The following is a 25,847-nucleotide window of genomic DNA, read 5'->3' as shown; positions in this document are numbered from 1 at the left end:
CGGTTACCATCGCTGCTTTGTTTTATTAGGTAAATCTGGAAGATGTTCTGCCGTAAGTGTGGTTATGTAGATTGAAACGAATTCTAGGAAGCAGCTACCTTTCTGCACCAACATTATTCGTGTGAACTCAAAGAATATATCATTTACTCAAACTTCATGCCATGCTCGATTCTTCTTCGCTAAACGACTGCATTTTTCTTGGCTTTTCCAACGCAATTGACAAGGTGTGCTATAAACTGCTTCTGTACAAACTACAATAGCTTGACATAGTCCCTAAACTGCTCACCTGGCTATAATTCTTTCTTACTAACTGTTCCCAGTTTGTGCCGGCAAATAACGTAAACTTCGAGCACCCTGCTGTCTGATCTGGGGTACCTCAAGGGACAGTGCTAGGCGCTTTACTGTTTCTTATTTGCATAAATGACTTACCCACGTGTTTCCTCATACCTGTCTGCCAATGATTGTGCTGTTTATCAAGAAATAACCTGCGCTGATGATACCAAAGTCCTTCAATCGAGCCTTAATACTATTAACCATTGGTGCAACACATGGTTGGTGGAGCTTAACATAAGGAAATGCAAACATATGTGCACATCTAGAACATCACGTGTTTCTGCCATTTACTACATTGGTAACACTTCTCTGAAGACTTGTGCTTTCATACAAATAGAATATTGGGATGCCTCCGTCATAACTTTACCCAAGCACCTTGATCCTTAAGATTACTCCTGTACAAAACATTCATTCACTCTAAATTAGAACATGCTGCCTCAGTCTTCGCTAGAAATGGTTCAAAATAAGTTGGTCCGTTTCATTCTTTCAAACTGCAACAGAACAGCGAGCATATCCTTAATGAAATTAAGCCTTGACCTGTCGTCTCTTGCATCTCGTCGCAAGTTATTTCATCATCCTCACCTACCCACAGAGTTTATATTGCCTCCACGGTTTGTTTCATCTCGCTTAGGTCATGCACAAGAAGTTGGAATTCCTTTCTGCAAAACTGATCTTCTTTTCAGTCATTCTTACCATGAATATCATAAGAGTGGGATCACCTTCCTGCACAAATAGCGATCACAGGCCATCACTTGTTCAAAAATGCCTTCGCTAACATTATATAATTAGGATTTTTTTCATATTTTTGCGGATTCTTCGTTTTTCCGTTGTTGACCATTTATGACCCTCTCTAATGCCATTGGAACTGACTTTATGTTAAATAAATAAATAAATGGTGGGTGGTAACTTGGCAAAAGTTAGTGTGGTTTGCTGTACATTTCTTTAAATGAAGCGAAAATGATCTTTTCTCACCCAGTGTAGAAGGATGTGTAGTGAACAAAAGCTGTCACAACTGTATAGGATATGTATTGAAGTTGCCAGCAGGCTATGTGCCGACAGATTCACCACGACATCTCCAAACCTATTCTTATTTGCAGTGATGCTGGACGTTTCCTACGTCAACAACCCTCAGATCATCTGCCAGAACCCAATGGTCACAGCCATCAATTCTTGCATTGAAGTTGACATCTGTGGTCAGGTTGTGTCAGATTCTATTGGCCCAAGAATTTACTCGGGTAAGTAGTGTTCACGGTGCACCATGCTAGTGCCAGACTGCTGCAGTTTTAAGTTAAGTGGCGAGGCGATATATAAAGTGTGGGCGAAAAATGACGAAGTGCATCTTCAGAGTTCACTTGTGTAGCACGCCCTTCATTAGTGGAAAAAGTACTGGACAACTCTGATAACACACAGGTACCAAGTACTAGCTCTTGTCAAAGAACACGCCCGTTTATACATTCTGTTTCAGTTCCTGTCACATGTAAATTCAATGGACTCCATTGTGAAACACAGTACACTGGAAAAATAGTCCAGCAAGTTTTCGCTGTTAAAACTCTATTATATCATTGTATCTGGGGCCATTTTACAAGGTTTCCGTATAACAAGTACTACTAGTAAACCTACCTGTTACGAAAGGCTAGCCACCCAAAGTGGGCTGCACTGTTACAAGCTGTTAGGCTTTGGTTATACCATGCATTTGCTATCAACACTTGCCAGAACTTGCGTAGCTTCAGCCTGAGTCTGCCTTGGGCCTGGCAATTTTTATTGCTCACAGTGTCATAGCAAAATGCCATGTTCATGTTTGTTCACATTCACTAGTTTGCATAGTCTCTAATGGCGAATTTGGCAAGTTGCACTCGTGTGCACCAAGGTGCCCTGGCACAATTTGCCGGATTTACCATAAGTGAAATCTCATGCCTAATCACAGCCCAATGTTGTGCTTCCTGGGCAGACTTGATGCCATCAAATGTGCATTGCAATCTTAAAAGCTGCTACCTAAAGCCTGCATTTGTCTGTATTTTTTTAGAAAAGGAATTGAAAAAATACCGCACTTGCATGATTCTAATGCGCACCTTTTTTAATGTAATGCGTATTCAAATTTGCGTGCACATTACAATGGTAACTGAGTCTACTCAAAATAAAAAACGAAACCGGTACTTACTTACAAAAGCTTAATGCAAGCTAGCAAGCCATGCTGCCATCGAATGGGTCATCTGAAGATAGCGACGCTAAGAGAGATTGCAAGATTGCGATCATGGTGCGTAAAATGCCCTCCCGCATACAATGGTTGCGCGAGCCTTCAAGAAGTGTGCCATTTCTAATGCGTTAAATGGAACTGTGCGAAAAGGAGGTGTCGTCGGAGTCCAGTGGCAACTAGCCACCAAGGTTCAGCTGTGTGCATGTCCCTGTCAACATGGTACGCGTCGACTCGGGTTTCCTTGCTTGATGTGTGCATTAGAATAGGCACCAAGTTACTTTTCTTTACAGTGAAAGCCTTAGATCTTTGTTTCAAGGTCACGTTGTGAGACACAGAAAATTTGAAATGCTCGTGCCCCTGCTCATGCATTCATCGTCCTCCACATCGATGCCACTAATCATGCAAAAACAGCTAATTAATATGGAGTAAATTAAGGCACTCAAACCCACGAACATTGGTGGGAGTCGAACTCATGACCTTTAGTGTTAATTAGGGTGAAGTTGATTAGGGCACAGTTAATTTATATAGAGTTAATTAAGGGGCTCAAAACCCACAAACTTTGGTGGGAGAGAAAAAGTAACACATTCAAATGGGAATGGCAAATAATTTAATGGATGCCTCTTGAGTGCGCAGGCTTTTGCCTTTACCCTCTTTAGCGCATGCTAAAGTGACTAAATTTTTATGATATTTGGGCACTAGTATAACTGTTATGGTGGAATCGTGCAAGCACTTCTGTGTGATGGCTGTAAATGAAACCAAACAGATGACCTTTCGTTAATTTGACCCTGACAAGACTGACGAAATTGATATATTTATCTGGCGGGAAATTAAACTAGAAAAAAAAAACGCCAGAACACACTGCCGATTAATTTTGCAGTGTTTGTGCGAATGAAATGCGCACCCACATTCTGTGTGTGCAAAGTAAAAAAATTGGAGGACGCTTAAGCTTCGCCTTCAAGAGTTGAACGCGACAGCGTTCCCGTCGACGCGCCAAGGGCTGTAAGACAATGGGCTACGGCGCAGCGACTACGCGCCCCGCATCGGACGCGGTGAGCGTCGAGCAACGCAGCGTTCGGCGCGACAACGAAATGTGCGCCTGAGCAAGTGACGCACGCCTGAGCCTTAGAAACAGCTCGTTTCTAAGGCAACACCGCGTTCACTAGAGGCGCTTTTGTACCGCTTTGAAGCATCGAACTCGTGGCTCAGTGGCAACGTCTCCGTCTCACACTCCGGAGACCCTGGTTCGATTCCCACCCAGCCCATCTTGGAAGTTGCTTTTTATTTATGAAGTGCCTGCCGTGATTTATCGCTCACGGCCAACGCCGCGGACGCCGACTTTTCTGCGACACGAGCTCCTTAACGCTATTGCGTTAAAAAAAATTAACATGTTGCACAACAGCAGCCAGTTTGCTAAATTCAACTTCACCACAGTACATTTTTGTTATGCGGTAAAACATGAACACTGCAAAGGCAGGTTGTGTTATGTATATTTGAGCACTGCACAGGCAATTTGTGGCCCAGTTTTCTCTGGGGGGGGAGGGGAATAAAAGGCATGCATTAGAATAAGGCGCATGTGTGTTGAAGAGTCAAGATCAAATTATGCGGCAAAGCTCGAAATAATATTTACTGCTCGTAAAGGTGCATGGGTGCCAGCCAGGACCGAATCCAGTCGAATTTAATGGAAGTCTACTGTACCGAAATGTGCCTTTTTTCATGGAGCACTTCTGCGAAGCAGGCGATGGCAAATCTTTTTTAACTGTATTAGTAGGTTCAACGAGTGCAATCTGTGTGTGTGGTGGCAGACGTAGTGTCCCAGGTAATGTCTACCAAAGTTAAAAAAAATATAACAGATGCAATACAAAGTAATGAAACAAGTTGGTTACGAGTTCTGTAGCACTAGCATAACATTTGTGTACTAATTGCTTTGATAATTTGAGATCAATTGAAAAACTTTCCAATACTATTCATATTAAGGGCGCGACTCCGATGAAAAAGCTGTTGTGCCCCATAACATCCCATTCAATCATTTTTGGAGCGCTACGTCCTGCGTAAATATTTTCCCCTTTAGTTGTTGCATGCAAAATACGATAAATGCCGCATGATTACCTGCTTGCGCAACACTGGCGATCCCGAAAGTGATTTGAAGGAACGAACTCCTCCCACTGCCCGACCTTGGTGACAACCTGCACGAGACTGCCTGTCACTGTTGGCTTCTGCTAATAGCAAGCTACGAGTTGCGCACAACAATCTTAGTCTGCTCAATGACCAGGCAGTGAGGCCAAGCGAGGCAATGAGCGGAATCTGTTCTTTCAAAGCACTTTTGGCACCGCTGGCGCTGCGGTGTGTAGGCATGAACAGCAAGCACATTAACACGGGTGCCGCTGCAGTGCCGTACTGCCGTCCACTCGTCTCCGCGAAACTCACTGCTACTTCACCACATTTTGCAGGTTTCGGTGGGCAGCTAGACTTCCTGCGAGGAGCAGCTATTGGCCAAGACGGAAAGGGCAAGCCCATTCTGGCCATGCCTTCCGTGTCCGCCAAGGGCGTGAGCAAGATCTGCACCTACATCAAGCAGGGTGCCGGCGTTGTGACGACTCGTGCCCACGCCCACTATATAGTTACAGAGCACGGAATTGCCTCGCTCTTTGGCAAGAGCATCCGCCAGCGCGCGCATGCACTCATCAACATAGCTCACCCCGACCACAGGGAAACGCTGGAAAAGGAAGCCTTTGAGAGGCTCAAGTGCATGCCCTCCCCCTAAAGAACTTGCCTTGTTCTGTAGAGGCATTCGTACTTCACCGTTTCTACTTTACATGCTCGGTGATTTCAGTTTATGTCCCACCGCAGGCAGCATTCGCGGGATAGATCTAAAGGAACTTTGTGTATAGCATTTCTTTGGCACATATTGAACTCGACAACGTTCTTTGCATAAAAAAATGACCAGCACTCGTTCAATGGGGCTATGGTTCACGACTAGTTCTCAACACGTTTTCCGTTGAGGCCACTTTCACTGAACCCAGGTGCAGGCTGTGCACTGCAGAAAGCGAGTGCAGTTAAGGGCAGTTGGCTTCACCAGTCAGTCAGGTTACGTCAGCACTGCCATTTTCAATTTAAAAAAAGGTGAAATCGAGCTGGATGGAGTTGTTTCACAGCTTGGCTAGAGGTCCTAATGACAAGTATTTTATCGCCTCGAGCCATTTTACATTGGCCATAGAAACTGTTGAGTCATTGTATATTGCCGTTGTTAGCAAGCTGAAGAAGTTTACTGCATCTTTTATTTTTTTGTAACACTGCATTTGACCAGTCTTCCAAGCTGCATGAACTGTCTCCATCAAGCTGTGCCCATAGAGGCTCGCGATACGTAAAATATTGAAGCACAGCACCCCCCCCCCCGCCCCAGACATCCTTATATATAGCTCATGCTCCTTTCAAGTCCTACAGCCATTACATGTCCGGTGCAGTTCTCTCAATATAAACATTTATGTGCACAACTTTCGAACTTGAAGCATAATGCTTACTTTTTAGTTCAGAAGCAGAGTTGTTGCTTCTCCTCACTCTGTACAATTGTACAATAACTTTGGAAAAAGATGCATATACTGTGAACGAGTCAAATAAACAGCAATATTTTCCAGCAGATTGAGTCACTGGTCTCACTTTGTCTTTTAGGGGAAGAAGTAATGAATATTTATTGTCTGCGATACACAAGTTTTACACAAACTCTTCCAGGTGCCCAAGTAGATATAAAATTACAGTCGCCTCGCGCACTTCACAAAATGTACACCATAGGGAGCAGCAAGGCTGGGACAACACTGGCTGGGATGGCCTCGGGACAGAAATTTGCGAGGTGGGACGGGACAACATTTAAGTATGATACGAGAAGAGACTTCCTCCTTGCTGGCTGCATCTTTTTCTTTAGTCCTGTGGCCCAGGAGGCACTTGCAAAAGTAATGGGTGGGGGGAAACCCTTGGGCAAGGTCATTTTCAATGCCGAGGAAAGGCAACCTACAAGGAGCTGCATCTCAGTGCTCGTTGAGGTGTAAATAAGATGTAGAAAAGGAAAAGCAATGCTGCATTTGTTTTAGAAGGCACCTGTATAGACAATGCACGAACAAGGAAAAAAAGAAAGTGCAGGAATACAACTATTTTTTTTTAACGGCTGGCCCGTCCCACCGGGCTGGAAGCCGCCATTGACAGAGCGACATGGAAACAGTCAAGCCCTTGCCAGCGCACCCCACAAGGAATATGCAAGAGAATCGCGGGGGTGAGGAGAACTGTGCCCAGCTTGTACTAGAAGAGTCTTATTTGGTGCGACTGAGTTGAGATTTTGGCAGCCCCACTTACAACGCTCGCGGAGGAAGAAAGGCAGGGGACACGGCCACAGTTATTTACATCGATTGGCAATAAATACACAAACAATGAAAGCATTTGCAGGCACTACGGAGGCAGCTGGGCAACTTGGAAAAGATGCTTGGAAACAAAAAAAAAAGGGAAAAGCAACCCTCTCAACTCCAAAGGGAGAATTCTCGGAGGAAAGCAACATATTTCGGGGAAGGTGCGCATGTCTGAATGAGCACGTTTATAATTTATTTACACAAAAAAACGTTTTGCTGAAGTTCCGTGGCATTGCACGTGCCGGTCGGTGACCGACCTTGCCACATTTTCTTTTCGAAACTGCCCGCTTGTTGCCTCTTCAAGTAAGGCGACGGGCGACAACAAAAAAATGAATTGTGAGGGATGGGACAGTCTGTACAGATGCAGTTCGTATCTTTGTGTGTTCGCTTCCCGGCTCTCCCACTTCCAAAGCTCGGGAGGTCTGCAATGAGGAAAGCCTTTTTTTTTTTTGCTCTTGTACTGTGGCGGTTGACTTTTTTTTTTTGCATTGTTCTTGTAGTAGTTGTAGTAGCGGTAGTAGTAGTTGGTGATGGGGTAGCCTGTCTTTGCACTAACTTTTGTTTAAAAAGTTTTGCGAAGGAGTTGTGTGTTTTTTTAAAAGTGCATTCGTTGGGGGGAACACCCACAGTTGCATACAATTGCATTCCTAGTGATATGCGCGACACAGGTTGGCGCGCACTACATGACAACAAAAGCATGCACGTGTTGCAGATGCCAGAGAAATATCCATCTAGCAATTTTTATATATATATATATATATATATATATATATATATATAAAGAAAAGAAGAGACAAAACAAACGACTTGACAGACCACCCACTGGTACAGTGAAAAGTTGCATTTCCTTTCCTTTCTTTCCTCTTGCAAGGCTAGTATGTACAGGGAGCACTACCTCATAACTATGTTACATGAACAACGCGTGGCTGGCCCACGAAACTCTTGTGAAAAAAAAAGTAATAAAATGTGGAAATTTATCCCTTTTCTTTTAAACATAAAAATACTACCATGCTAAAAATGTTATGTTTAACACAATACCAGCACAATAAGGCCCTTTTAAAAGGTCAGTTGCCATCAACACCCCCATGCCACCAAATTGAAAATGGCGCACATTTTTCCTTGTCTGTGGATAGATTCCAGCGTGTGTTGTGTGCTGTCTGCCACTTCGGACACATTGAACAACATCCACACGCTAACTGCGCTGATCGCCTCAAAGCCAGGTGTACTGCCAAGCCAGGCGTACCGCCCAAAATTACAAACACAGGCTCAAATGACCGTGAAAGAAAATTGTCATCCACCCGACTGCAGCACGAAGCTACAAAAGAAATGCATACAGCTTTCTCGGAAGGAAAGCTTCATGGCTGAACAATGATTCATTACTGGTCCAGGGAACTTTCACTGCAAAATCAATAAGGGTTTCCTTCATAGTGAAGTGCTACAGCCGGATGAATGAAAATTTTTACGCTTTGTGAACCTTTCTCCACCTTTGCTGATTTGCCATATCCAATGTCCCTATGTTTCGAATCGTCAATCAATTCGGCCTCACTTTGCAACTGCTAGCCTCCCGGTTGTAGATGGTAAATGCCATGAAAAGGCGTTGGTCCCGGGTTCAATTCGTGGACTAGGGTGAAGCTTTCTTTCTAAGGAACTCATACGGGCTTCCTTTATAGCATCATGCAATAGTCAGGTGGATGAAAATTTCGCCCTTTCAAGAACCCTTCTGCACCTTAAGGTCTTCCGCCAAACTGACTTGCCACATTCAACCAACCGTATTTTACAAACCTTTAAAAAATTACATTTTAAAATCAGCCAGCCACTAGTCGGGCTTCCTCCAAAATCTTGCAAGAACACTCACACACACACATACATGGCACCAGAAGAATTGCTTTTGCACAAATACAAAATAAGCACATCTGAACAGGCACTCACATACAAGCCAAGGGAAAAAAAACAACCTTATTTTAAATGACCTATTATACCACACTGCTCACTTGCGAGCACTTTTCACCAGCTCATTCAGTACGGAGCGAAGGCTACCACATTAACAGGAGAAGGAACACGAGGTTGGGGAGGGGAGCCATTGCATGATGTGAAAACTTAAAAAACATCTGTGGTCCTAACTAACACTGGGCGAGGTGAATAATAAAACTGTTCGCAACAACTGGCGGCACAACAAGTTTACAGGAGGAATAATAAAATGCCGCAATGTGGGGCCAGAGCAACTTGTAGCCTTACGAGAAAGGAAAGGCAGGTTCTCTTTCTTGACTAGTAAAAAACCTCTACATGCAAAGTGTCCACAAAAAAAAAAAAAAAGAAATACAAACAACCTCTGCAAAATGAGGTGCTGTGCCGACTGCCGTTTTCACATAAAAACAAACTTGATACTTACGTACTTAAAAATATTAAAAAGTAATGCTTGCAAAAGGGCAGAATAAACACTTTACAGGACAAGTTCAGTACCTACACATGAAAGAGAGCCAAAGGTATATCTTTTTTTTTTTTTTCGGAACAGGAAAACAATTGTCAATGAAAAGCGTGTGCGTGCACACACACGCACATATATATAATATATATAACACATCTCTGTTTGTGTACATACATGTAGAAAATAACTTTATGAGAATAAACAAGAAATAAACACACCACCTTTTTATCCTTTTGGGTTTCGAGGAATGACTCAACTTGCCTCTGTCACAAAGAAACACAAGTCCTTGCCAGAGTGATCAGATTCAAAGACACGCTGCAGGCTGGGATGACACAACCTCATTTTGTCCTCTTGAGGGGTGGGGTGCGGAAGATTGAAAAATGCCATCGCAAAGGGAAGGGGGGGGGGGGGTTGAAGATCGTTGTAGCAGCAGCAGCTGCAGTTTGCAAACACACACTGTGTCACCGTCGAGGAGGTTCTAAGATGTGCCCCCTTTACACCTTGTCCCATACTTCTCAACCGTGGTAAACCAGTGCATATTGACTTGGAGAGCACAAGGAAAGGTGCAGACTAGTGCTATGTATAAAGCAAAACCCCTTTTGTAATATCTCTGGTACGGCACATCCCTTGTCATGTTAAACCCAATCAAATCATTATTCCAATGGAAAAAAATAAATACCACTACATAGTGAACTGCAACAGCAGAGAAGCTTGAGTCGATGGTTATGCATGCGGTGTGAGCTGGGCGTTTTCATTCCCTATCTCGAGGTCGCTGAATTGTTTGGGGGCCTGAAAGTCCCGTTTCCTTCACAACATTTGTGTGTAAAGGTCGTTTTGTAGCATTTTCGATTTAAACTACTATGCTCCTCTTTAATACTCTAGTACTCCCTGGCTGTCCAAGCACACACTGGTGCAGCTAGGCCCGCAGCAGCTAGCCACTGAGCTACCACGATGGGTGAAGGTCTAACAGCACTGCAATCGTTAAAAGCAATTCAGTTGCCTGTACCAAGTACTCTGAGTGACTTCCCTTGTTAGGTGAAACTCCTGTTGCGGTAAACACATCACCCAGGAAAATGTGCCTGAGTAACTAGGGATATTATCCAGGTGTACCCCATTGCATTAAGTGTGCTTGATTATCCATAACTTTAACAAAAATTAAATTATGGGGTTTTACATGCCAAAACCATGATCTGATTATGAGGTACGCCGTAGTGGGAGACTCCGGAAATTTGGACCACCTGGGGTTCTTTAATGTGCGCCTAAATCTAAGTACACGAGTGTTTTCACATTTTGCCCCTATGGAAATGTGGCCGCCGTAGCTGGGATGTGATCCTGCGACCTCGTGCTTAGCAGCCCAACACCATAGCCACTAAGCGACCGTGGCGGGTGTCCATAAATTTAAGCTGGGAGCCCATAACTTCTTTGATGACTTTCTCCACCCTACGTCATGTTAATATGGACTGGTTTACCAAAATACAAGACCAACTTGAACGAGGCCACACCTTGTGCATTTCTCTCTTAAGCTTAGGTCATAAAAGCCTTGTATTCTGTGGAGAGCGAGAAGTTATGGGGTGGAACAGTGGCCAGGTGACGGTCGTCACGGTGATTGCATTTCCTGTGCCGGCCTCTGCAGCTGCTGCGGTGGCGGCAGTGATGGCGGGTCGAGCCAGGTGAGAACACCGCCACCAGAAGGAGAAAGTTCGCAGGAACCATTGCGTCGGCAGTGGCGGCCGCGCTGTTGACGGCGTCTGCCCCGCCTCCTCAGTTGATGGGCGGCCGGCCACCGCGGGCAGCCTCCTCCAGTGTCCTGAGCTTCAGCTCCCGCTCCCGCTGCTGCTGTTGGCTGCAGCGACGAGCCGTGGCACTACAGTCACTGGACAAGTCTTGCCTTGGGACTGTGGGGCGCCACCTGACAACCCCCAGGAGACGACAAATCACTGGCACACCAATGTCGCGGCAAGATTACGTCCCCCCTTCCCCTCCCCGTCCCCACTATGCTACTATGCTACGTCCTTCATGCAACATCGTCAAGCTGACATGAGAAGGAATACACACATGAAAAGAAGGAAGGGCGACGAGGTTGTGCCACTGACCTTTAACAGGACAGAAAAAAAAGTCAGTATGCCACCCTTCTGCAATATTCACCCCTCCTTCTGCCCCTTCCTCCCGCTGATAAGAACACTCTCATTGTGAGAAGAGGCTTGCTAAGCTAGAAAAGATGCAAAGAACGAAAGATGGCTGACCATGCCGTGTGGAAGTTTGTGCATCAGCTCGGCATGACATCGCAGACTTCGATGGCACCTGCTCAGGCCTAGCTGACTTTCTGTCGGCAAAGAAAGACTGCACTAGCTGCGTTTACATGGATGTGGTAAAAGCACATCGTATTAGTTCACCGTATCACATATACCCATACAAAATTGTCTAGATTAATGCACATTTTCCTCTCCAGCAAGCTAACGCCATTTAGTGTCATATTTAAAGTTTCTGCTCTATCTTGCGGCATCCTGGTTGCATTGTGAAATGCACCACAAGTACCTGCAGGGTATCGGCTACATTCCGTCAAGTTCTCCTTCATTTGTCCACATACACGAATTTACATGATGGTTATTTTGTGGAAACGTGCCATACTGTATCAGGATAATAAACTTCCCAAGCATGTCCGCAACATGACGTGTCCAGTGATCTTTGAAATCCGTGACACCACACTGGTGTGCGGGCGATGTGGTTCAGGTACAACATTAAAGGAAAAACTTTGACAATTTTTTTTTTTTGCCATGGTCAACCTCTTGCTGCAAAATACTTTCAAATCCGTGATGTCACACCGACGTGCGGGCGATGTGATTCAGGCGCGACATTAGAGTAATAACTTTGACCTTCATTTTATTTTCTTGCGAGCAATTTCTTGCAGCAAAATGCCTTGAAATCCATGATGTCACACTGTGTAGGTGATGTGGTTCAGGCACAATATTATAAAAACTCTGACTGTGTAGGTGATGTGGTTCAGGCACAATATTATAAAAACTCTTTCATTTTCTTTTATCATGCTCAACCTCTTGGAACAAAATTCACAAAAATTGAGTTCTGGAAGATTATCAACTGAATGTGATTTGGGGTTTCTCTTAAGACCTGGAAAGTACAGCTAAGTAACCAGAGAAGGCACCCAAGCAACGGTGCATTCAGGCTTCCAAAGTGAACATTTTGCATGGCTCTGTTGTTTCCTTGCTGTTTGATGACATACAATCATTCTAAATGCAAGCATGTATCACCACAACTAGCCCCCACCAAACAAAACACTAAAAACAAAAAGAAAAAAAAAAGAACGAGGAAACAATGTGTGTAACAAACTTGGCCATCCACTACTCCAATGAACCAGACTCACCCATAAGCTACATCATCATACTTACAGTTGGCACTATTTTGATATGCTACCACCACAGTTCAAAGCCATCTGGGGAGTTAAGACATTAAGTTATACTATCAAACAAACATTCTTAGCCTTCAAATTATGAGCAGTGATTGAGACGCTACATGTGAACAGAGTGGATGACCCAAAGCTAGAGGTAACACCCAGCTGCCTGGCCAGTGCTCCAGTGCATGCAATGTGCCAGGTGCCGACTGATGACCAATGAGGTATAACATCTCAAGAAGCTGGGCAACGAGTGTTGCACATGACCTATCGTAAGATGTCCACGTGTGCTGGTCTGTGCAGGAAAATGTTTGCAAATGCAGCTATGGGTACAGTTGGAGAGCTGCTGGTTGAAGCTGACTTGCACTTCCATTTACCTTAGTCTGAATTCTCACGCAACTGTCTGGACACATCCGAGGCGAAGCTAGCGCATGGTATCACAGCATCCAGCGCACAGGTGTTTGTCCCCACAAAGCTATGGGCTACTTGCAGAAGCTCAGCCACCCCGTCAGAAATTCTGAAGGCAGTTTCACTGTCAGAAAAAAGTGCTCCTCCCAAAGGACGTAAGTGAGTGAGTAACAGGAGGGGCCCCGGTGGAACGAGCCCTGAAAAAACCAAGGGGGTGCGAGAAGTTGTACAGAGATCTGGCTGAAGAAACAGATTCGCTGCTAAAATAGTGGGAGCAATGCTTGGACCATTACGGCTTAACTTTACTAAAAAAGTGGTGCTAGGCTGGAGGAACTACTACATGCTATGTTGTTACCTGAAGTATCATATTCAAAAACACAAAGAAAACATTAGGCACTACCTTTGCTAAGCAAGTAATGCTAAACTGAGAAAACAAAGAAAAGGGGGGGGGGACAGAAAATCTTAAAAGGAATTGTAGTGCGATTATGATGTCAATAAAATTTACGAAACAAGAAACTGCAACCTTTGCTTGCTAAATTTGTTGCTGTGCTAAAGCATTGCACGAGCCTGGGCCCGCCCGAAAGCCTGGGCCGTCTGAAGCATTTTTCAGCGGGCCCGGGCAGAGGCCGTACTCGGGTTCACTCTTTAAAGGGCTTAAGTCGTGCCTTTGAGCACACGCAAACATGTATTGCATGGTCCATAGCATTCTGTGCCAAGCTTAAGCGAAACAAGTAAACAGCTGGCTCTTAGCCTATCTTAGCAAAGGAAATAGGAAAGCAGATGGTCTAATTTTTCTTGCTTTTCCACAAAAACGAACATTGTTTCCATGTAAGGAACAATTATACAAAAACACAGACCTTCAAACCATTTCCCTGTTACCGTTTGTTACGGACGCGTACAGCACCGCCGTGATCCCCTGCTGAAGATTGTGATTGTATGATATGCTTCCCTGCTGCTAGATCCCGTGTAGAACAGCAGCTGCCCGTTGCACCAGCTTCCCGGCAATAATCGCCCACCCGTCTCACATGAAAATGGCGGCACGCACTCAGTTGCTTGTACTGGCAAATCCCCTGGCAGGATATTCACAGCTGTCACCGCCAAACCTGTTGCGATAAGCATCTTCACCTACATGTTTCACAGTGCATGGGGCATAGTGCTGTTGGAAGTGCACTACAGGCTCTTACTCGCTGTTAAACCTAACGTGCCATTGTTCCCTGCTGCAGGCAACGCACTATGAGCATGACGTTTCGCTCCAGCAGCGTCGCCCCACCAGCTTGATTTCATTTTGGTATCCTATCACCTACGCGACCAGCTCGACGCGGGGTGGCATCTCGTCTCGCGCCTGGTGCCGCAACGATTCATGCAACCCTTTGCATTACGTAGATGTCAACTACAGTCAAGTCTCGCAGTATTTACTTACTCTGGATCGTACATTTTCTCTATTAGCAAGCTTTTTTTTTTTCAGACTTATTCAAGAACGTATGAACGAGGTTCTACTGTATTCAATTCTTATAAGAGTCGAATATTCGACTCTCAAGACTGCAAAAAGAAAATGTACTGTTACAAAATACGGACCCCAGCTCATCACAGTTGCACATCTATGACAAGAAATAACAATAGCGCTCTGGTATTGGCTCCATAAAGGGTTTCCTATTAAAATTACTAGAGAAAAACCTGGTGCTGTGATCATTACACTGCCATGGAAGAGATGGCTTGCACACAGATTTGTATAATCTTTGTACTTCTGGCTCCATATCGCCCTGTGGCTTTAATTATCATGCTTACACTTTTCAGGATGCATGACAGCAATGAGTATCTACAAAGATGCATAATCATTGCAAACTGTTGCATCATTAATGCTCATTGCTGGGCCCAGAGAAATCTGTCAATCTGATCGACAGTTCTTCTGAACCTTGTCGGACATTTCTATTGGAATTTTTCTGATAGTGATGTTGTGCACTGCATGAAATGACAACTGAACTTTCACTATCACTAAACTGAACTGTTTAAATTTCACAATTTTCGGCAGATTGGCAAGTACGGAGAAATAAAACTTCAACTGGAGGTATCTTTGAAGCTAACCTCCAGTGCTCCTAGAACTCCAACAAAACGTCACAAAACTTGAGCTTTGGTTGACTCGGCAATCTAATTTTCCAAGTGACAGTAGCAGTGAAGACACGAAAGCTTCTGTCGAGCTGTCCAATTTTCCGATCCGACGTTTAGGCTGTTTTAACTATGTCTCTACAAACAACGGTAGATGCTCATGAGTGCGTGCTATTTTTATAATAGTATTCAGCTAATGTAGGGTGCCATTCTATTGTTCCCCCTGTGGGTTACTTTTATCCATCATCGTTTTGACAGTGTATGTACATATTATTATGAGCAATCCTCCCCATCGTGTGGATTTTTCACGCACACAAGAGCACGCAGTCAATTTCAGACCTACCTTTGGCCAAAGCTTGACTAGCTCTTACATTCTGAACACTGCCTGTGCAAATGCCCTTATTCATTACTGTACAATATTGTGCAACACTCCACATTGCTGTGCACACTACTGTACAGTACTGTACAGCAACTCAACAAAGCACGTGGAGGCTACCGCGCCAGTTGAACATGCACCAGTCAAGCTTTCTTGCACAGGAAAGCTGATCGAACGCATTAATCAAGTATGAGGAGGCTTCCGGAAGCTCCCTGCGCTGACCATTGCTTCCCGAGCCTAAAGAATGCAGTAAAAAGCGAACCAGGTGCCCGCTGTAAAGAGTGAAAGCAAGTGCTCCCTGACAAATAGGAACTTACCCAATTTCATATTTTTTTCCACGCATAGCAAGGGCATCACTATGGCTAGTATCAATGCCAATAAATCTACGACATAATGTTTTTTCACATGGTCTGACTTTAGTAAACTGGGAACAGGAGCCAGGCACATATTTTGTACATTTAAAATTTCAAAATCAGGGAGAGGCCTTCATCCTGCAGTGAATAGGCTGATGATGATTTATACTAAAAATACTGTATTTACTCGCATAATGATCACACTTTTTTTGTCAAAAAAGAATGATGCTAATTCAGCGTTGCGATCATTACGCTGGTTAAACTTCCCAAAAAAAAAAAAAATTCATTTTGCGTTTGCTGTGGGATGACAACAGGTCAATAAATAGGCGGCTGCTGCTGCATATGCGGGACACCAAAACAAAAATGCCGGCCGGCAGAGCAAGCCGATCGCGCCAAACGAGATTTTTTTTTCTTCTCATGGGTGCATTACGTGCATTGAAACTGTTTCTTCCGTATCAGTAATGAATAATATCGTTAATATCGGCAAGTTTGCGGCAATAACGTAGCCATGTCCACTTTGAGGGGACAGAAACAGATGGGCGCGCTTACCTGCCAGTGACATAGAAACACATGGCGGGCATGCTGCGGAAACTGCGGCATTTGTCTTCATTACTATCCTAATACGGGACGTTTCCTCTAAGGGTGGGCAAATATTTTAGCTGTGTTGCAAGCGTCATTGTATGAATAGGGTACACTTCTAACGTATCAGTGTAAACATGACTGCTATCGTTGCCGCTCGCAGTTTGTTGCGTGTCCACGAGTGCAGATGAGAAGAATCAAAAGGTGCCTTTTATGCTGTTGTTGACCACAACCATTATAAAGCCTACACATAATAAAGGCAAGTGTGGTTGTGTTGTTTTTTTTCATCGAAGTGCGGAAAGTGATGAAAGGAATGAAATGGGGCATCTGCTTAAGAATGTTTGGTGCGTGCAGACCGCTTGGTTTGTCTTGGAAGAGTCGTTGGCGTAGGATTCTACAGATGGTAAGCGTGATCTTTATTAGCTAGACTTGGCACACGACATATCGCTGCGGCAAGTTCGGGGTGCGATCATTACACGGGAAAGAAAAAAAAATCCAATTTTGATGACAAAATTCGGGGTGCGATCATTATGTGAGTAAATATGGTAGGTAATTATTACTTTCTTTCATGTTCCTTGAAGTTTCACATACGAAAACTCAAAAACTCTGCGTAATCATTACTTCTCTACATCTACATTCAAGGCACCAGTGATAAAGCTACAATTTTTTTATAACAGTAAAAGCTGCGACTGTTACATATTGAAAGGAAGCATTAGAACATAAAAGCACCAAAAATAAGCACATTTGTAGCTGTAAAAAAAATATATAACAGAAAATTTTGTTGGAAAAAGTCAATCTGTGAAATTAACAAGTTGTTTCAAGCCAGAGGGGTGATGTTTGGGCAAGTCCCATCAAATATGGGGATCGCCAGATTGCTGCGCTTGCAACTCTGTTAGACACAACAGTAGCAGACAACTTTCTGTGGCAATGAAGGGAGAGCTCATGAGGCATGGTGCACATGTGACAGTACTCCTATATATAGTCCCAGTCTCATTTGTGTTTAGGCAGGGGAACAGAAACCACACACAGCATTTATATTAAAGACATAAAATACACCACTTTATGTTACCATATTTTGCACTTACACAATGTGACCAACAATATAATGCGAGGAAGGAAGTTTCAATCCCTCGCAATATATACACGTATAGTGTGGAACCCCGATTACACGACTTTCTCGGGACCGCGAAAAAGCGTCGTAAAATCCGAACATAAATTATGCCTATAAAAATACTACTCATTTCGCGCAACAGATTTACGAGAAACTTCGATGTAAACTATGTACTAACACACTCTGCAGGGCTTGGAAACCCAAATTACCAAAAAGTAAGTGCGATAAGAATTAATGCTACAGGTACCAATCATACTTTATTCAAACGAACCTTTACTGCACTTCACGGTCTACTGCCACGATTCCCGCCAGCTAGCGTGAACTTTTAAAAAAGTTGCCAAGTTTTTTTTGGACCTTGTTTGATTCGTGAACCAAGAGATTTCGCTCGAGTTGGGCAACGTCCAAAAGGAGGTCCTCAGCGGCGTCGCGAGAACAGATGAAGTTCCGGATGCCATCTATGTGCCATAGCCCCTCGGCAAACGTGGTAGGCACAGGCACGGCATCTGTGGCGGCGGCGTCCTCCTAGTACAATGTCACAGCAGTGTTGGCACTAGGCAAAGCCTCCTCGATGGCGTAATCCAGCGACACCTTGCCGCAGATCGCAACGTTGTCGTTGGCCTCCACGTACTCGGCAAAGGTCATGGTGAGGTTTAAACCCTCGAAATCGTTGTTGGCGAAGCCTGCATCGGCCTCGAGCGGCATCGAGGTTGTTGAGTTCCCAGCAGAGGAGGCAGTCTCTCGATTAAAGCCACAGTGCTTGAACGAGTTAGCAATTGTGCTTCGCGACACTGCGTTCCATGAACTGCCGCTTTTCCGCTTCCTCGATAATATTCAGCTTATCGCAGAACGACAGAACTGTCCGTTTTCGGGACATCGTGCGTCGCGTTGCTCCACACAAATGAAAACCTCCACTGAACGCTGGTCGCTAGGATTACGACAACGAACACGTACGGTAAACCTAGGCCTCTCCACACTACCTTGTCAGCGATCTGCTGCTGGGAAACTGGAAGGAGAGAAACGCTTCCCCAACCCGACGAGAGGCGACACCGCCAAGAAGAGAGGGAGAAAGTGATTGTGGAGAAGAGAAGGAGCTTTTTCAGCACAGCGGGCGTCGCGGGTGGCTGCGAGCGGGGGGGGGGGGGGGGGGGGGGGGGGAGAGAGAGAGAGAAACGCTTCCGCAATGCAACGAGAGGCGACGCCACCGAGAAGAGAGTGAGAACGTGATCGTGGAGAAGAAAAGGTGCTATTTCAGCACAGCGAGCATCCCGGGCGACGTCCCGCACTTCGCGAGGGTCATCATATAACGTGGGTCAGGCGTAAAATTGCGTCAGATAACTGGGGTTTATAATAATGCATTGCTTCTATGGGGACTTCGCCGGAACTGCGCTAATCCGTCGTAAAACCGGGGGATGTATAACCGGAGTCCCAGTGTGTGTGTGTATATGTATACACACACACACACACACACACACACACACACACACACACACACACACACGCACGCACGCACGCACGCACGCACGCACGCGCGCACACACACACACACACACACACACACACACAGTAAAAGCTCATTAATTCGAATACCGTGGGGAGGCTATGAAAATTCGAATTATACAAAATTCGAACTAATGAAAGCCAGAGAAAAAAATAGCTCAATTAGGCGCATTAGTTTGAAGCATTGGCACAGCCAACGTAACCGGACGTGGCCAATGCAGCACGGCGTGCCTGACATTGAGATGGCTCTTGCTTGCTTTATCTGCGCGTTCGTTGCGCCGACTGCACCAACCCACAGTGCATGGCGCGGGGAAAAAAATGTGTTCACGCCGCTTCACCGACGGTGGCGGGCAGCCATTCAAAGTGGCGCACAAGTTGGGGATCGTTCTGCGTGTGCTTCGAAGTCTGGAGGGGATGGCATTTCGGCTGGCGCAGCGCAAGTGCCATAGCGTGACTGGCCACATGTGATGCACGCCAACGCTCACTACAGGAACAAAAGCTGTTCTCTAAAATGCGCTCTCGAAACACATCACAACCTGATGCGATGTTTTGGTCTCCGTTGTACTTTCGTAGATGCATCGGCTGCACGCTGCCGAGTTCCACTGTACGCAAAGGTGGCGTCCAAACACATATCCCAGCGATGCTTTCCTTTTAGTAATAGCCACGAATCTCAAAAGCTATGCTTTTTGGTTCTGCGAGTGCCGATAAACGTCACGGCCGCCATGTGATAGACGCTTCTCGGCAGAACCCCTCGTAGATAAGGAGCATAGCCTCCAAGATGTGACAAGAGAAAAAGAAAAAAAAAATGATGCAGTTTAGCCGAAAAGGTGGAGGATCGATTGCGATGGCAAATTAGCAGATAGCCGTATGAAGTATAGTACTCTTATCGGCTGTATCAACTTGTAAACATTCACTTGTTAACTAAAATTCTAAGCATGGTGTCAGTATGCATAGCAAAATTAACACATCACACCCGACAACGGATGCCCGCTGTCAAAACGCTGGCATGGGAAAATGTGGCAACAGCAGTGAGTGAAGTGACATTTGTGCTGTCTATCGCTTCAACGCAAAGTGAGCACGGAGAACACAGCCCGCACAAAGCCACGAGCCGCCACATGCGCAGTTGCGGGCAGAGAGAAGCCTCCTCTCCTCCTGGCGCCTCGCAACGTTGGGTGCCTCGTGTGCGAGAGAAGACAGCATGCTTTCTCTTTGCCTTCGTCCCTTTCGCACGGGCGAGATTGAGCCGCGATCGTCTAAAGCTCCTTAAGCTTCGTAAAGTAGCGATTCTCTCCTCCTCCGCCTTTACTCCTCCTCGTTATTCATCGCTTTCAAGCGCCCTCCACAACCGTAGCAGATGACCTTCCGCAGAGTGAATGCACGCATAGCGAGGCAGTGCGCTTTAGGCGTTCGCATTGGCTTTTTCGCTCCGAGTAACTTCGTGTACAGCATAGAATTTCTATACGGATGGTTATACAAAGTCAGTGACGGCAGCTTTTTCTTCCTGCTTTGATATTGACCTTTTTTTTAAAGTACACGAGCGAGCCCTAACACCGTGCCATGACTCCAAATGTATCGCATGCACTACAATGAGGTACGCAACATTTGTCAAGTGAGTGTCGCAAGATGCGGTTGCAAATGGTTGTAAATAAGACATTTACGATCGAATGCCAACATCCTAACCTCCGGCAAGCCCTCAGTAGCCTAAATAATCTGCGCCGTCCTTAACATGTGAATTTGCGGCGCATATCGGCTATGACGCACAAAGGCTGACAGAGGGCACAAATGATCGCTTCTCTGAAGCGATCATTTGTAGCGAACAAGCTACAGCGCAATCATTGTAGCGAACAAGCTACAGTCCTTTCAAAGTGCATGCTTGCCAATCTTTTAAGCACACGCAAAGGCTCAGGTGGGCGATGGTGCTATCATGTTTCTCGTGCCTAGAACTCGACAGAAATATGCCCGGCCAATCATTGTGTCGAGATTCTGCGCATGTAGACAATGAAATAAGTTTTTTGGTATTTGTTTGTGAAGCGGTAACGCAGTAACAGCGCTTATTAAGGCTCAAACAAAGGTGTAAGAAGATGCCTGACAGCAATGATTCAAACTATTACAGCCCTAAATAAATTTGCAGTGCTTTTAAAACTTTGCAGCCAGTTTTCTCAATTGCTTTTTTTTTTGTTAATCACCTCGCTTGTGGAAAGCGTAGCACAACTATGACTGGACCGATTTTGGTCCAGTTTGTTTTACTCCGATCAGCAAGCCGTGCTGTACGTAAAGACAGTCTTGAAATGTTTATTTTTCCGTTATTTAATTATTTCACGATAACTACATGGCTCCATGCAGTGAAGCACAGTCATGAACATGTTATGTTGAGCAAAAAATTATTAGCGCACTAAAAAAAAATCGAACACTGTCTTGATGTAGATTAGACATTTGGGCAAACATTCAAAGTATTCCCAGCTCCCTATCGTGCTTCGTTACTGTGCCAGGCTTTCGACAAGCAAGGAACTTATAAATTCTTATAAAACACAAACTAATTAAGAAATCCTAATGAAATTTTAGATTTGTCTCCTTATTGCAATGTGCAGTGTGTGTGCCAAATTTCAGCCCTTTCTGTCAAGAAACAAAAAAGTTCTTTCACATCCCCTCCTCCTCCCTTAAACAGTCCACATCAGCTTAGTATTACCTTTATAAAGGGGGAAAAAGAAATCTGAGGACACCTAAGCACTTATTACTAGTTGTGAATGTGAAAGCACTAACATCCAACTGAACACCACTGAGCGGTTCAAGTTAGGAACACCCCGCAAGCAAGCGAGCACAATGAGACAGTTGGTGTGGTTTGACTTGGCCTTCCCGTGGCTCATTTAGAATGCAGGCGAGAGCTTGTGCAGACAAGGAACGCCTGGATAACAGGCTCCCGAAAGTGAGAGCAAGGGTGACGTGATGTCGTGGTGATGGCCTCTTCTCTCAACGCAACACATGGCATACTAATGCAGTGGCAGGTGTTCCCTTTCGCCTGCTCTGCTTACTCGAAGTGCACTTGTGACGTGGCGTCGCAGCACATGGGAATTTATGCTGCTATGCTGCTGCAGATGTGGGATGCCAGCCTTTTCATTCAAAGAGCCCATTTGACGATTTCGCATAAAAAAAACAGCACATTTGTGCCACGAACTCCAATATACAGCGCAAGGATTATTCTGGAGCCAGAAATTTCGGGGGAAGAAAATACTGTTACTTTTTTTGTACGAACATGGTACATTTGAATTTTACTGAAAATGTGAAACCTTTGAAACAATCAATCTATGCTGATCCTATATCAGCTCTGAGAAACCAGACCCCTTGACACAGTACCGTATTTGCCCAATTCTTACGTGCAGCCAGCTTTTGCGGGCTATAGATACGAAATTAAAAGTGCACCTGAATGTAACATGTTGGCGATTTATAAAAGAATAATATAGCATGTCGCCCACCCATTTGCGGTCACACACAAACACACACACACACACAAAAAAAGGGAAACAGAAGGGAAACTTATTTTTAAGGGAGCCTTCGTAATGAAAGCGGCATGTCGCCACTGCCATTTGTGCGCCATTGGCCACCATACCATGCAAACAGCGGTAGTATTCTTGAGCAATTGCTTTTACTGATGCTGCTATCACTTTCACGAGACTGCACTGCACTTGTTGAAGTATGTGACTAACAACATTCCTGGTACTGTGTGCAGGAAGCAAATTTGGCACAGCCCCAAAAAAAAAGGTCGTGGCGCTATAAGCCGCACACCTGGTGCCGAGTCGAGTGAAACCTCGCATAAGTGATAGTATCTTCGAAAGTTATTGACCGAGCATACAGCACGCACTAGGTCCATCACTGTGGCTAGATTGTAGTCAAGCACGAGACGTGGCCACAGCCCATTCACAAAAATGTGCTCTGTCGACATCTTTGTGATGGCCACAGCCTACTGGTAGGCTGTTGCCGACGCAGCAAACACAGTTTTAGTTTCGTATCCAACTGTAACGTGCAGGCAATTTTCGGACCCATATCCTAGGAAAAACAGAGCATATTAGATTCAGGTAAAAGAGGTAACGCGTGCGGGCGCTCTGTCCCTGTAGCTTTTCTTTCATTGCCACAAAAAGTCATCCGCGAGTCTGCAGTGCTTTAGTCATTTTTGTACAAGAACTGGCCTCGCCAGAATCGAGCAGCGAGGATGTCCAGGTGCAAATTCCACGATAATTTGAGAGTGGTAGTGGAGCTGCTTACCGTAGGAACTCCTCATGCTGGGGCAGCAGCTGCGCGGCTGAGGCCTGGTGGGCCGAGGCCGCGTGAGCTGCCCCCAGGGCACTCAGGTGGGCCAGTCGCTCGCGCTCGAGCAGGAACTGCCTCTGCAGCTGCTCTTGCTGCTGCTGGGCGGCCGCCACTTGGGCTGCATTGATCTGCACAGGAAGGGTGGACCACAACAGGGAGTTGGACAGAGTTGGGGAAGGCACAACAAAAGTAAAGTGCTAAATAAGGCAATTAAAAAATAAAAAATAAAAAACCTTGTGCAGATTCGACAAACTGTGGGCATGAATGGTACGTGGAGTGTTTTGCGGGTAGCTGGTAATCCAGCCTCATTAGGGGTTGCGCAAAGTGTTTCCAGATGACGCAATGTGGGTATGCAAGTCGAGCCATAGACCTTTTTCAAGCAATCCCACTGTGCCCCACGGACACACGATGCACTATGGGGAAAGAGATACGTCGAGCGAGCAAGCTCATTTGGGCGCACGCCACCTGTTTGATGCGATAGCACTGTGGGAGTATGAAACAAAAAGATGGAGTGAGAATAAGGCACCGTTTTGTTCTTGAAACTTTTCACGACTTAAGTACACATGCCCACAAGCATCTACATCTGCGTTTCTATGAAAGGAATAGGAAAGAAATAATGCAGTCTTATGCCGGCTTCTTACGATATTCTTATGGGTAACACTGAGCTCCTGCCCTATCGCAGAGAGTTAAGCTCCACCGTATACCTATAAAGTTCATCATTTAAAGCTTTGTTTACAGATTACCGCTTTGTCAGACAGCACGTAAACAGTGACATGTAAGAAAATGTGTTTGTGCCTCTTCTGCTGCCCCAGTGGTCTGATAAGAGAAGTGCATATACGTTGCGAGGTTTTAAAAATGGTCAAGGTGCTCCCCGGTTGACTGCGTGTAGGTTGGGTGCTCATGTATTCCTATTTATACAAAAAAAAAAAAAAAAAAAGCCCATACACCCTGTCTCTTTCCTAGTAAACATTGTGCTATGATCGAATTTCTGGCTAGGCTACTCCCAATATCGCTTTCTAGAGCTGCAATCCACTGAAACTAGGTAGTAGCTCACAATACCGTTTTCATGTAAGCGCATTGGTCACAAGTAGATTGCTGCATTGAGGTGGCAATTTCTTTGTAAATCTATCTATTCAATTACACTACATAAAAAAGTTAGTAGGGCATTTTCCTTGACCTTTTGGGCATGTGCTATATGCAGCAAGGTTCAGACATTAAATCAACAATCACAGTTAGCACTTTCCTGTCCGCAGGAAAATAGGAAGTTTTTGGGTAGTCTAGTAAATGATTTTTTTACTGCTACAGCAAATGCTGGATACGGTCGCCGAATGCAGAATTCCAGGATGTCGAAGAGAAACCCAGCAGCTTCACCAAATACAACGGGGGTGTTAGCCTAGCAGCACTAATTCTAGGTTGTAGCGGTAGGCTGAAACAGGTCGGTGCTATCGCATAACGAAGAAGCGAGCAATTCTCATTGTCTTCTCTCCGATAATACGGACATGCTCGGTAATTCAGACAGCTTCGCAGCACCGCCAATAGCCCCATTTAATGTGTACAGATGACTGATATTTCAGACAGCTGCAAGCTCTACATTCGATTATCCGGACTCTGTCCGTGGCTGTAGCGTACGCCGACTCTTCCGATATTATCTCCTCTGGCAACCTCGACAAGACATCAAGTATGGCCTCAGACGTGAGGCATCAAATATGGCCTCAGAGATTACACATATGATGGCAATCCCTGAGCCCTTGCCTTGATCGCAGCGCTACGCCTTAAGAGATTTAATTGCAAATGCCGGTCTTGGAGGCTTTGCCTGAATTATAGGTCACATCAACATCGCGATCACCACATCCGATTTCGGCAACCCCGCAAATGGCCTGCTCTTGCCGTTCTGTTGAGTTTGCCTTTTGGAAACCACTGCGCTATTCTGTGCTTTTTTGTTTAGTTGTGTTCCAGACAGTGCTCTGCTGGCTCCAAGAAGTCTTTCTCGTGAACTTATTGACAGGCCAGGTCAAATGATACCAGCAGTGCCCTCACAGTTCGAATGACTCCGCAACTGAAGAGCCTGACCATGCCACCTACCACAATGTGCTCAAATGCACCGCAGTACACTGCAGCCTTCTAAGCTGCAGTGTACCGATTTCTGCCGCTGTTACATATGAAGACTTTGCAGACGTCGACAGCGCGGTGTTGTGTGCTGAACTGAACAATGACAAAATAATTGAGCAAGTTCTCGTACCGTCAAACAATGACTCAAACTCGGATGATGATGCACCGTGTGTTCTAGAGCCTTCACATGTGGACTCGAGCCTTTGCAGTCCTTGCATCGGCATACAGTGACAGCACAAAACTCGCAGAAATACAGGAGT

At 45.2% G+C, this 25,847-nt stretch overlaps 2 protein-coding genes across 8 annotated transcripts in view; one reads left to right on the top strand and one right to left on the bottom strand.

Moving 5' to 3' along the window:
* Positions 1-6,161, top strand: part of LOC142575719 (succinyl-CoA:acetate/propanoyl-CoA:succinate CoA transferase) — a 28,302-nt gene extending 22,141 nt beyond the window's left edge. Inside the window, exons 6-7 of the mRNA XM_075685299.1 lie at positions 1,431-1,568; positions 4,975-6,161. Of these exons, the coding sequence (XP_075541414.1) occupies positions 1,431-1,568; positions 4,975-5,288 (452 nt within the window). The 3' untranslated portion in view covers positions 5,289-6,161. The remainder of the gene's footprint in view (positions 1-1,430; positions 1,569-4,974) is intronic.
* Gug (arginine-glutamic acid dipeptide repeats grunge) overlaps positions 1-25,847 on the bottom strand; it is an 87,012-nt gene that overhangs the window by 5,771 nt on the left and 55,394 nt on the right. For 4 of the 7 annotated variants that reach the window (XM_075685288.1, XM_075685287.1, XM_075685289.1 and 1 more), the window contains 2 exons: positions 23,434-23,606; positions 4,634-4,710 (listed from right to left, as the gene is read on the bottom strand). In XM_075685288.1, coding sequence (XP_075541403.1) covers positions 4,634-4,710; positions 23,434-23,606 — 250 coding nt within the window. Of the gene's footprint in view, positions 1-4,633; positions 4,711-7,355; positions 11,253-11,320; positions 13,355-23,433; positions 23,607-25,847 lie in introns of those variants that run through there. The other 3 variants (XM_075685291.1, XM_075685292.1, XM_075685293.1) reach the window with 3 other exon arrangements.

Source organism: Dermacentor variabilis, chromosome 3, assembly GCF_050947875.1.
Source record: "Dermacentor variabilis isolate Ectoservices chromosome 3, ASM5094787v1, whole genome shotgun sequence".
NCBI classification, from domain to species: Eukaryota; Metazoa; Arthropoda; class Arachnida; order Ixodida; family Ixodidae; genus Dermacentor; species Dermacentor variabilis.
Note: the sequence above shows the minus strand (reverse complement) of the source record. Positions and strands in the feature narration are given on the sequence as shown.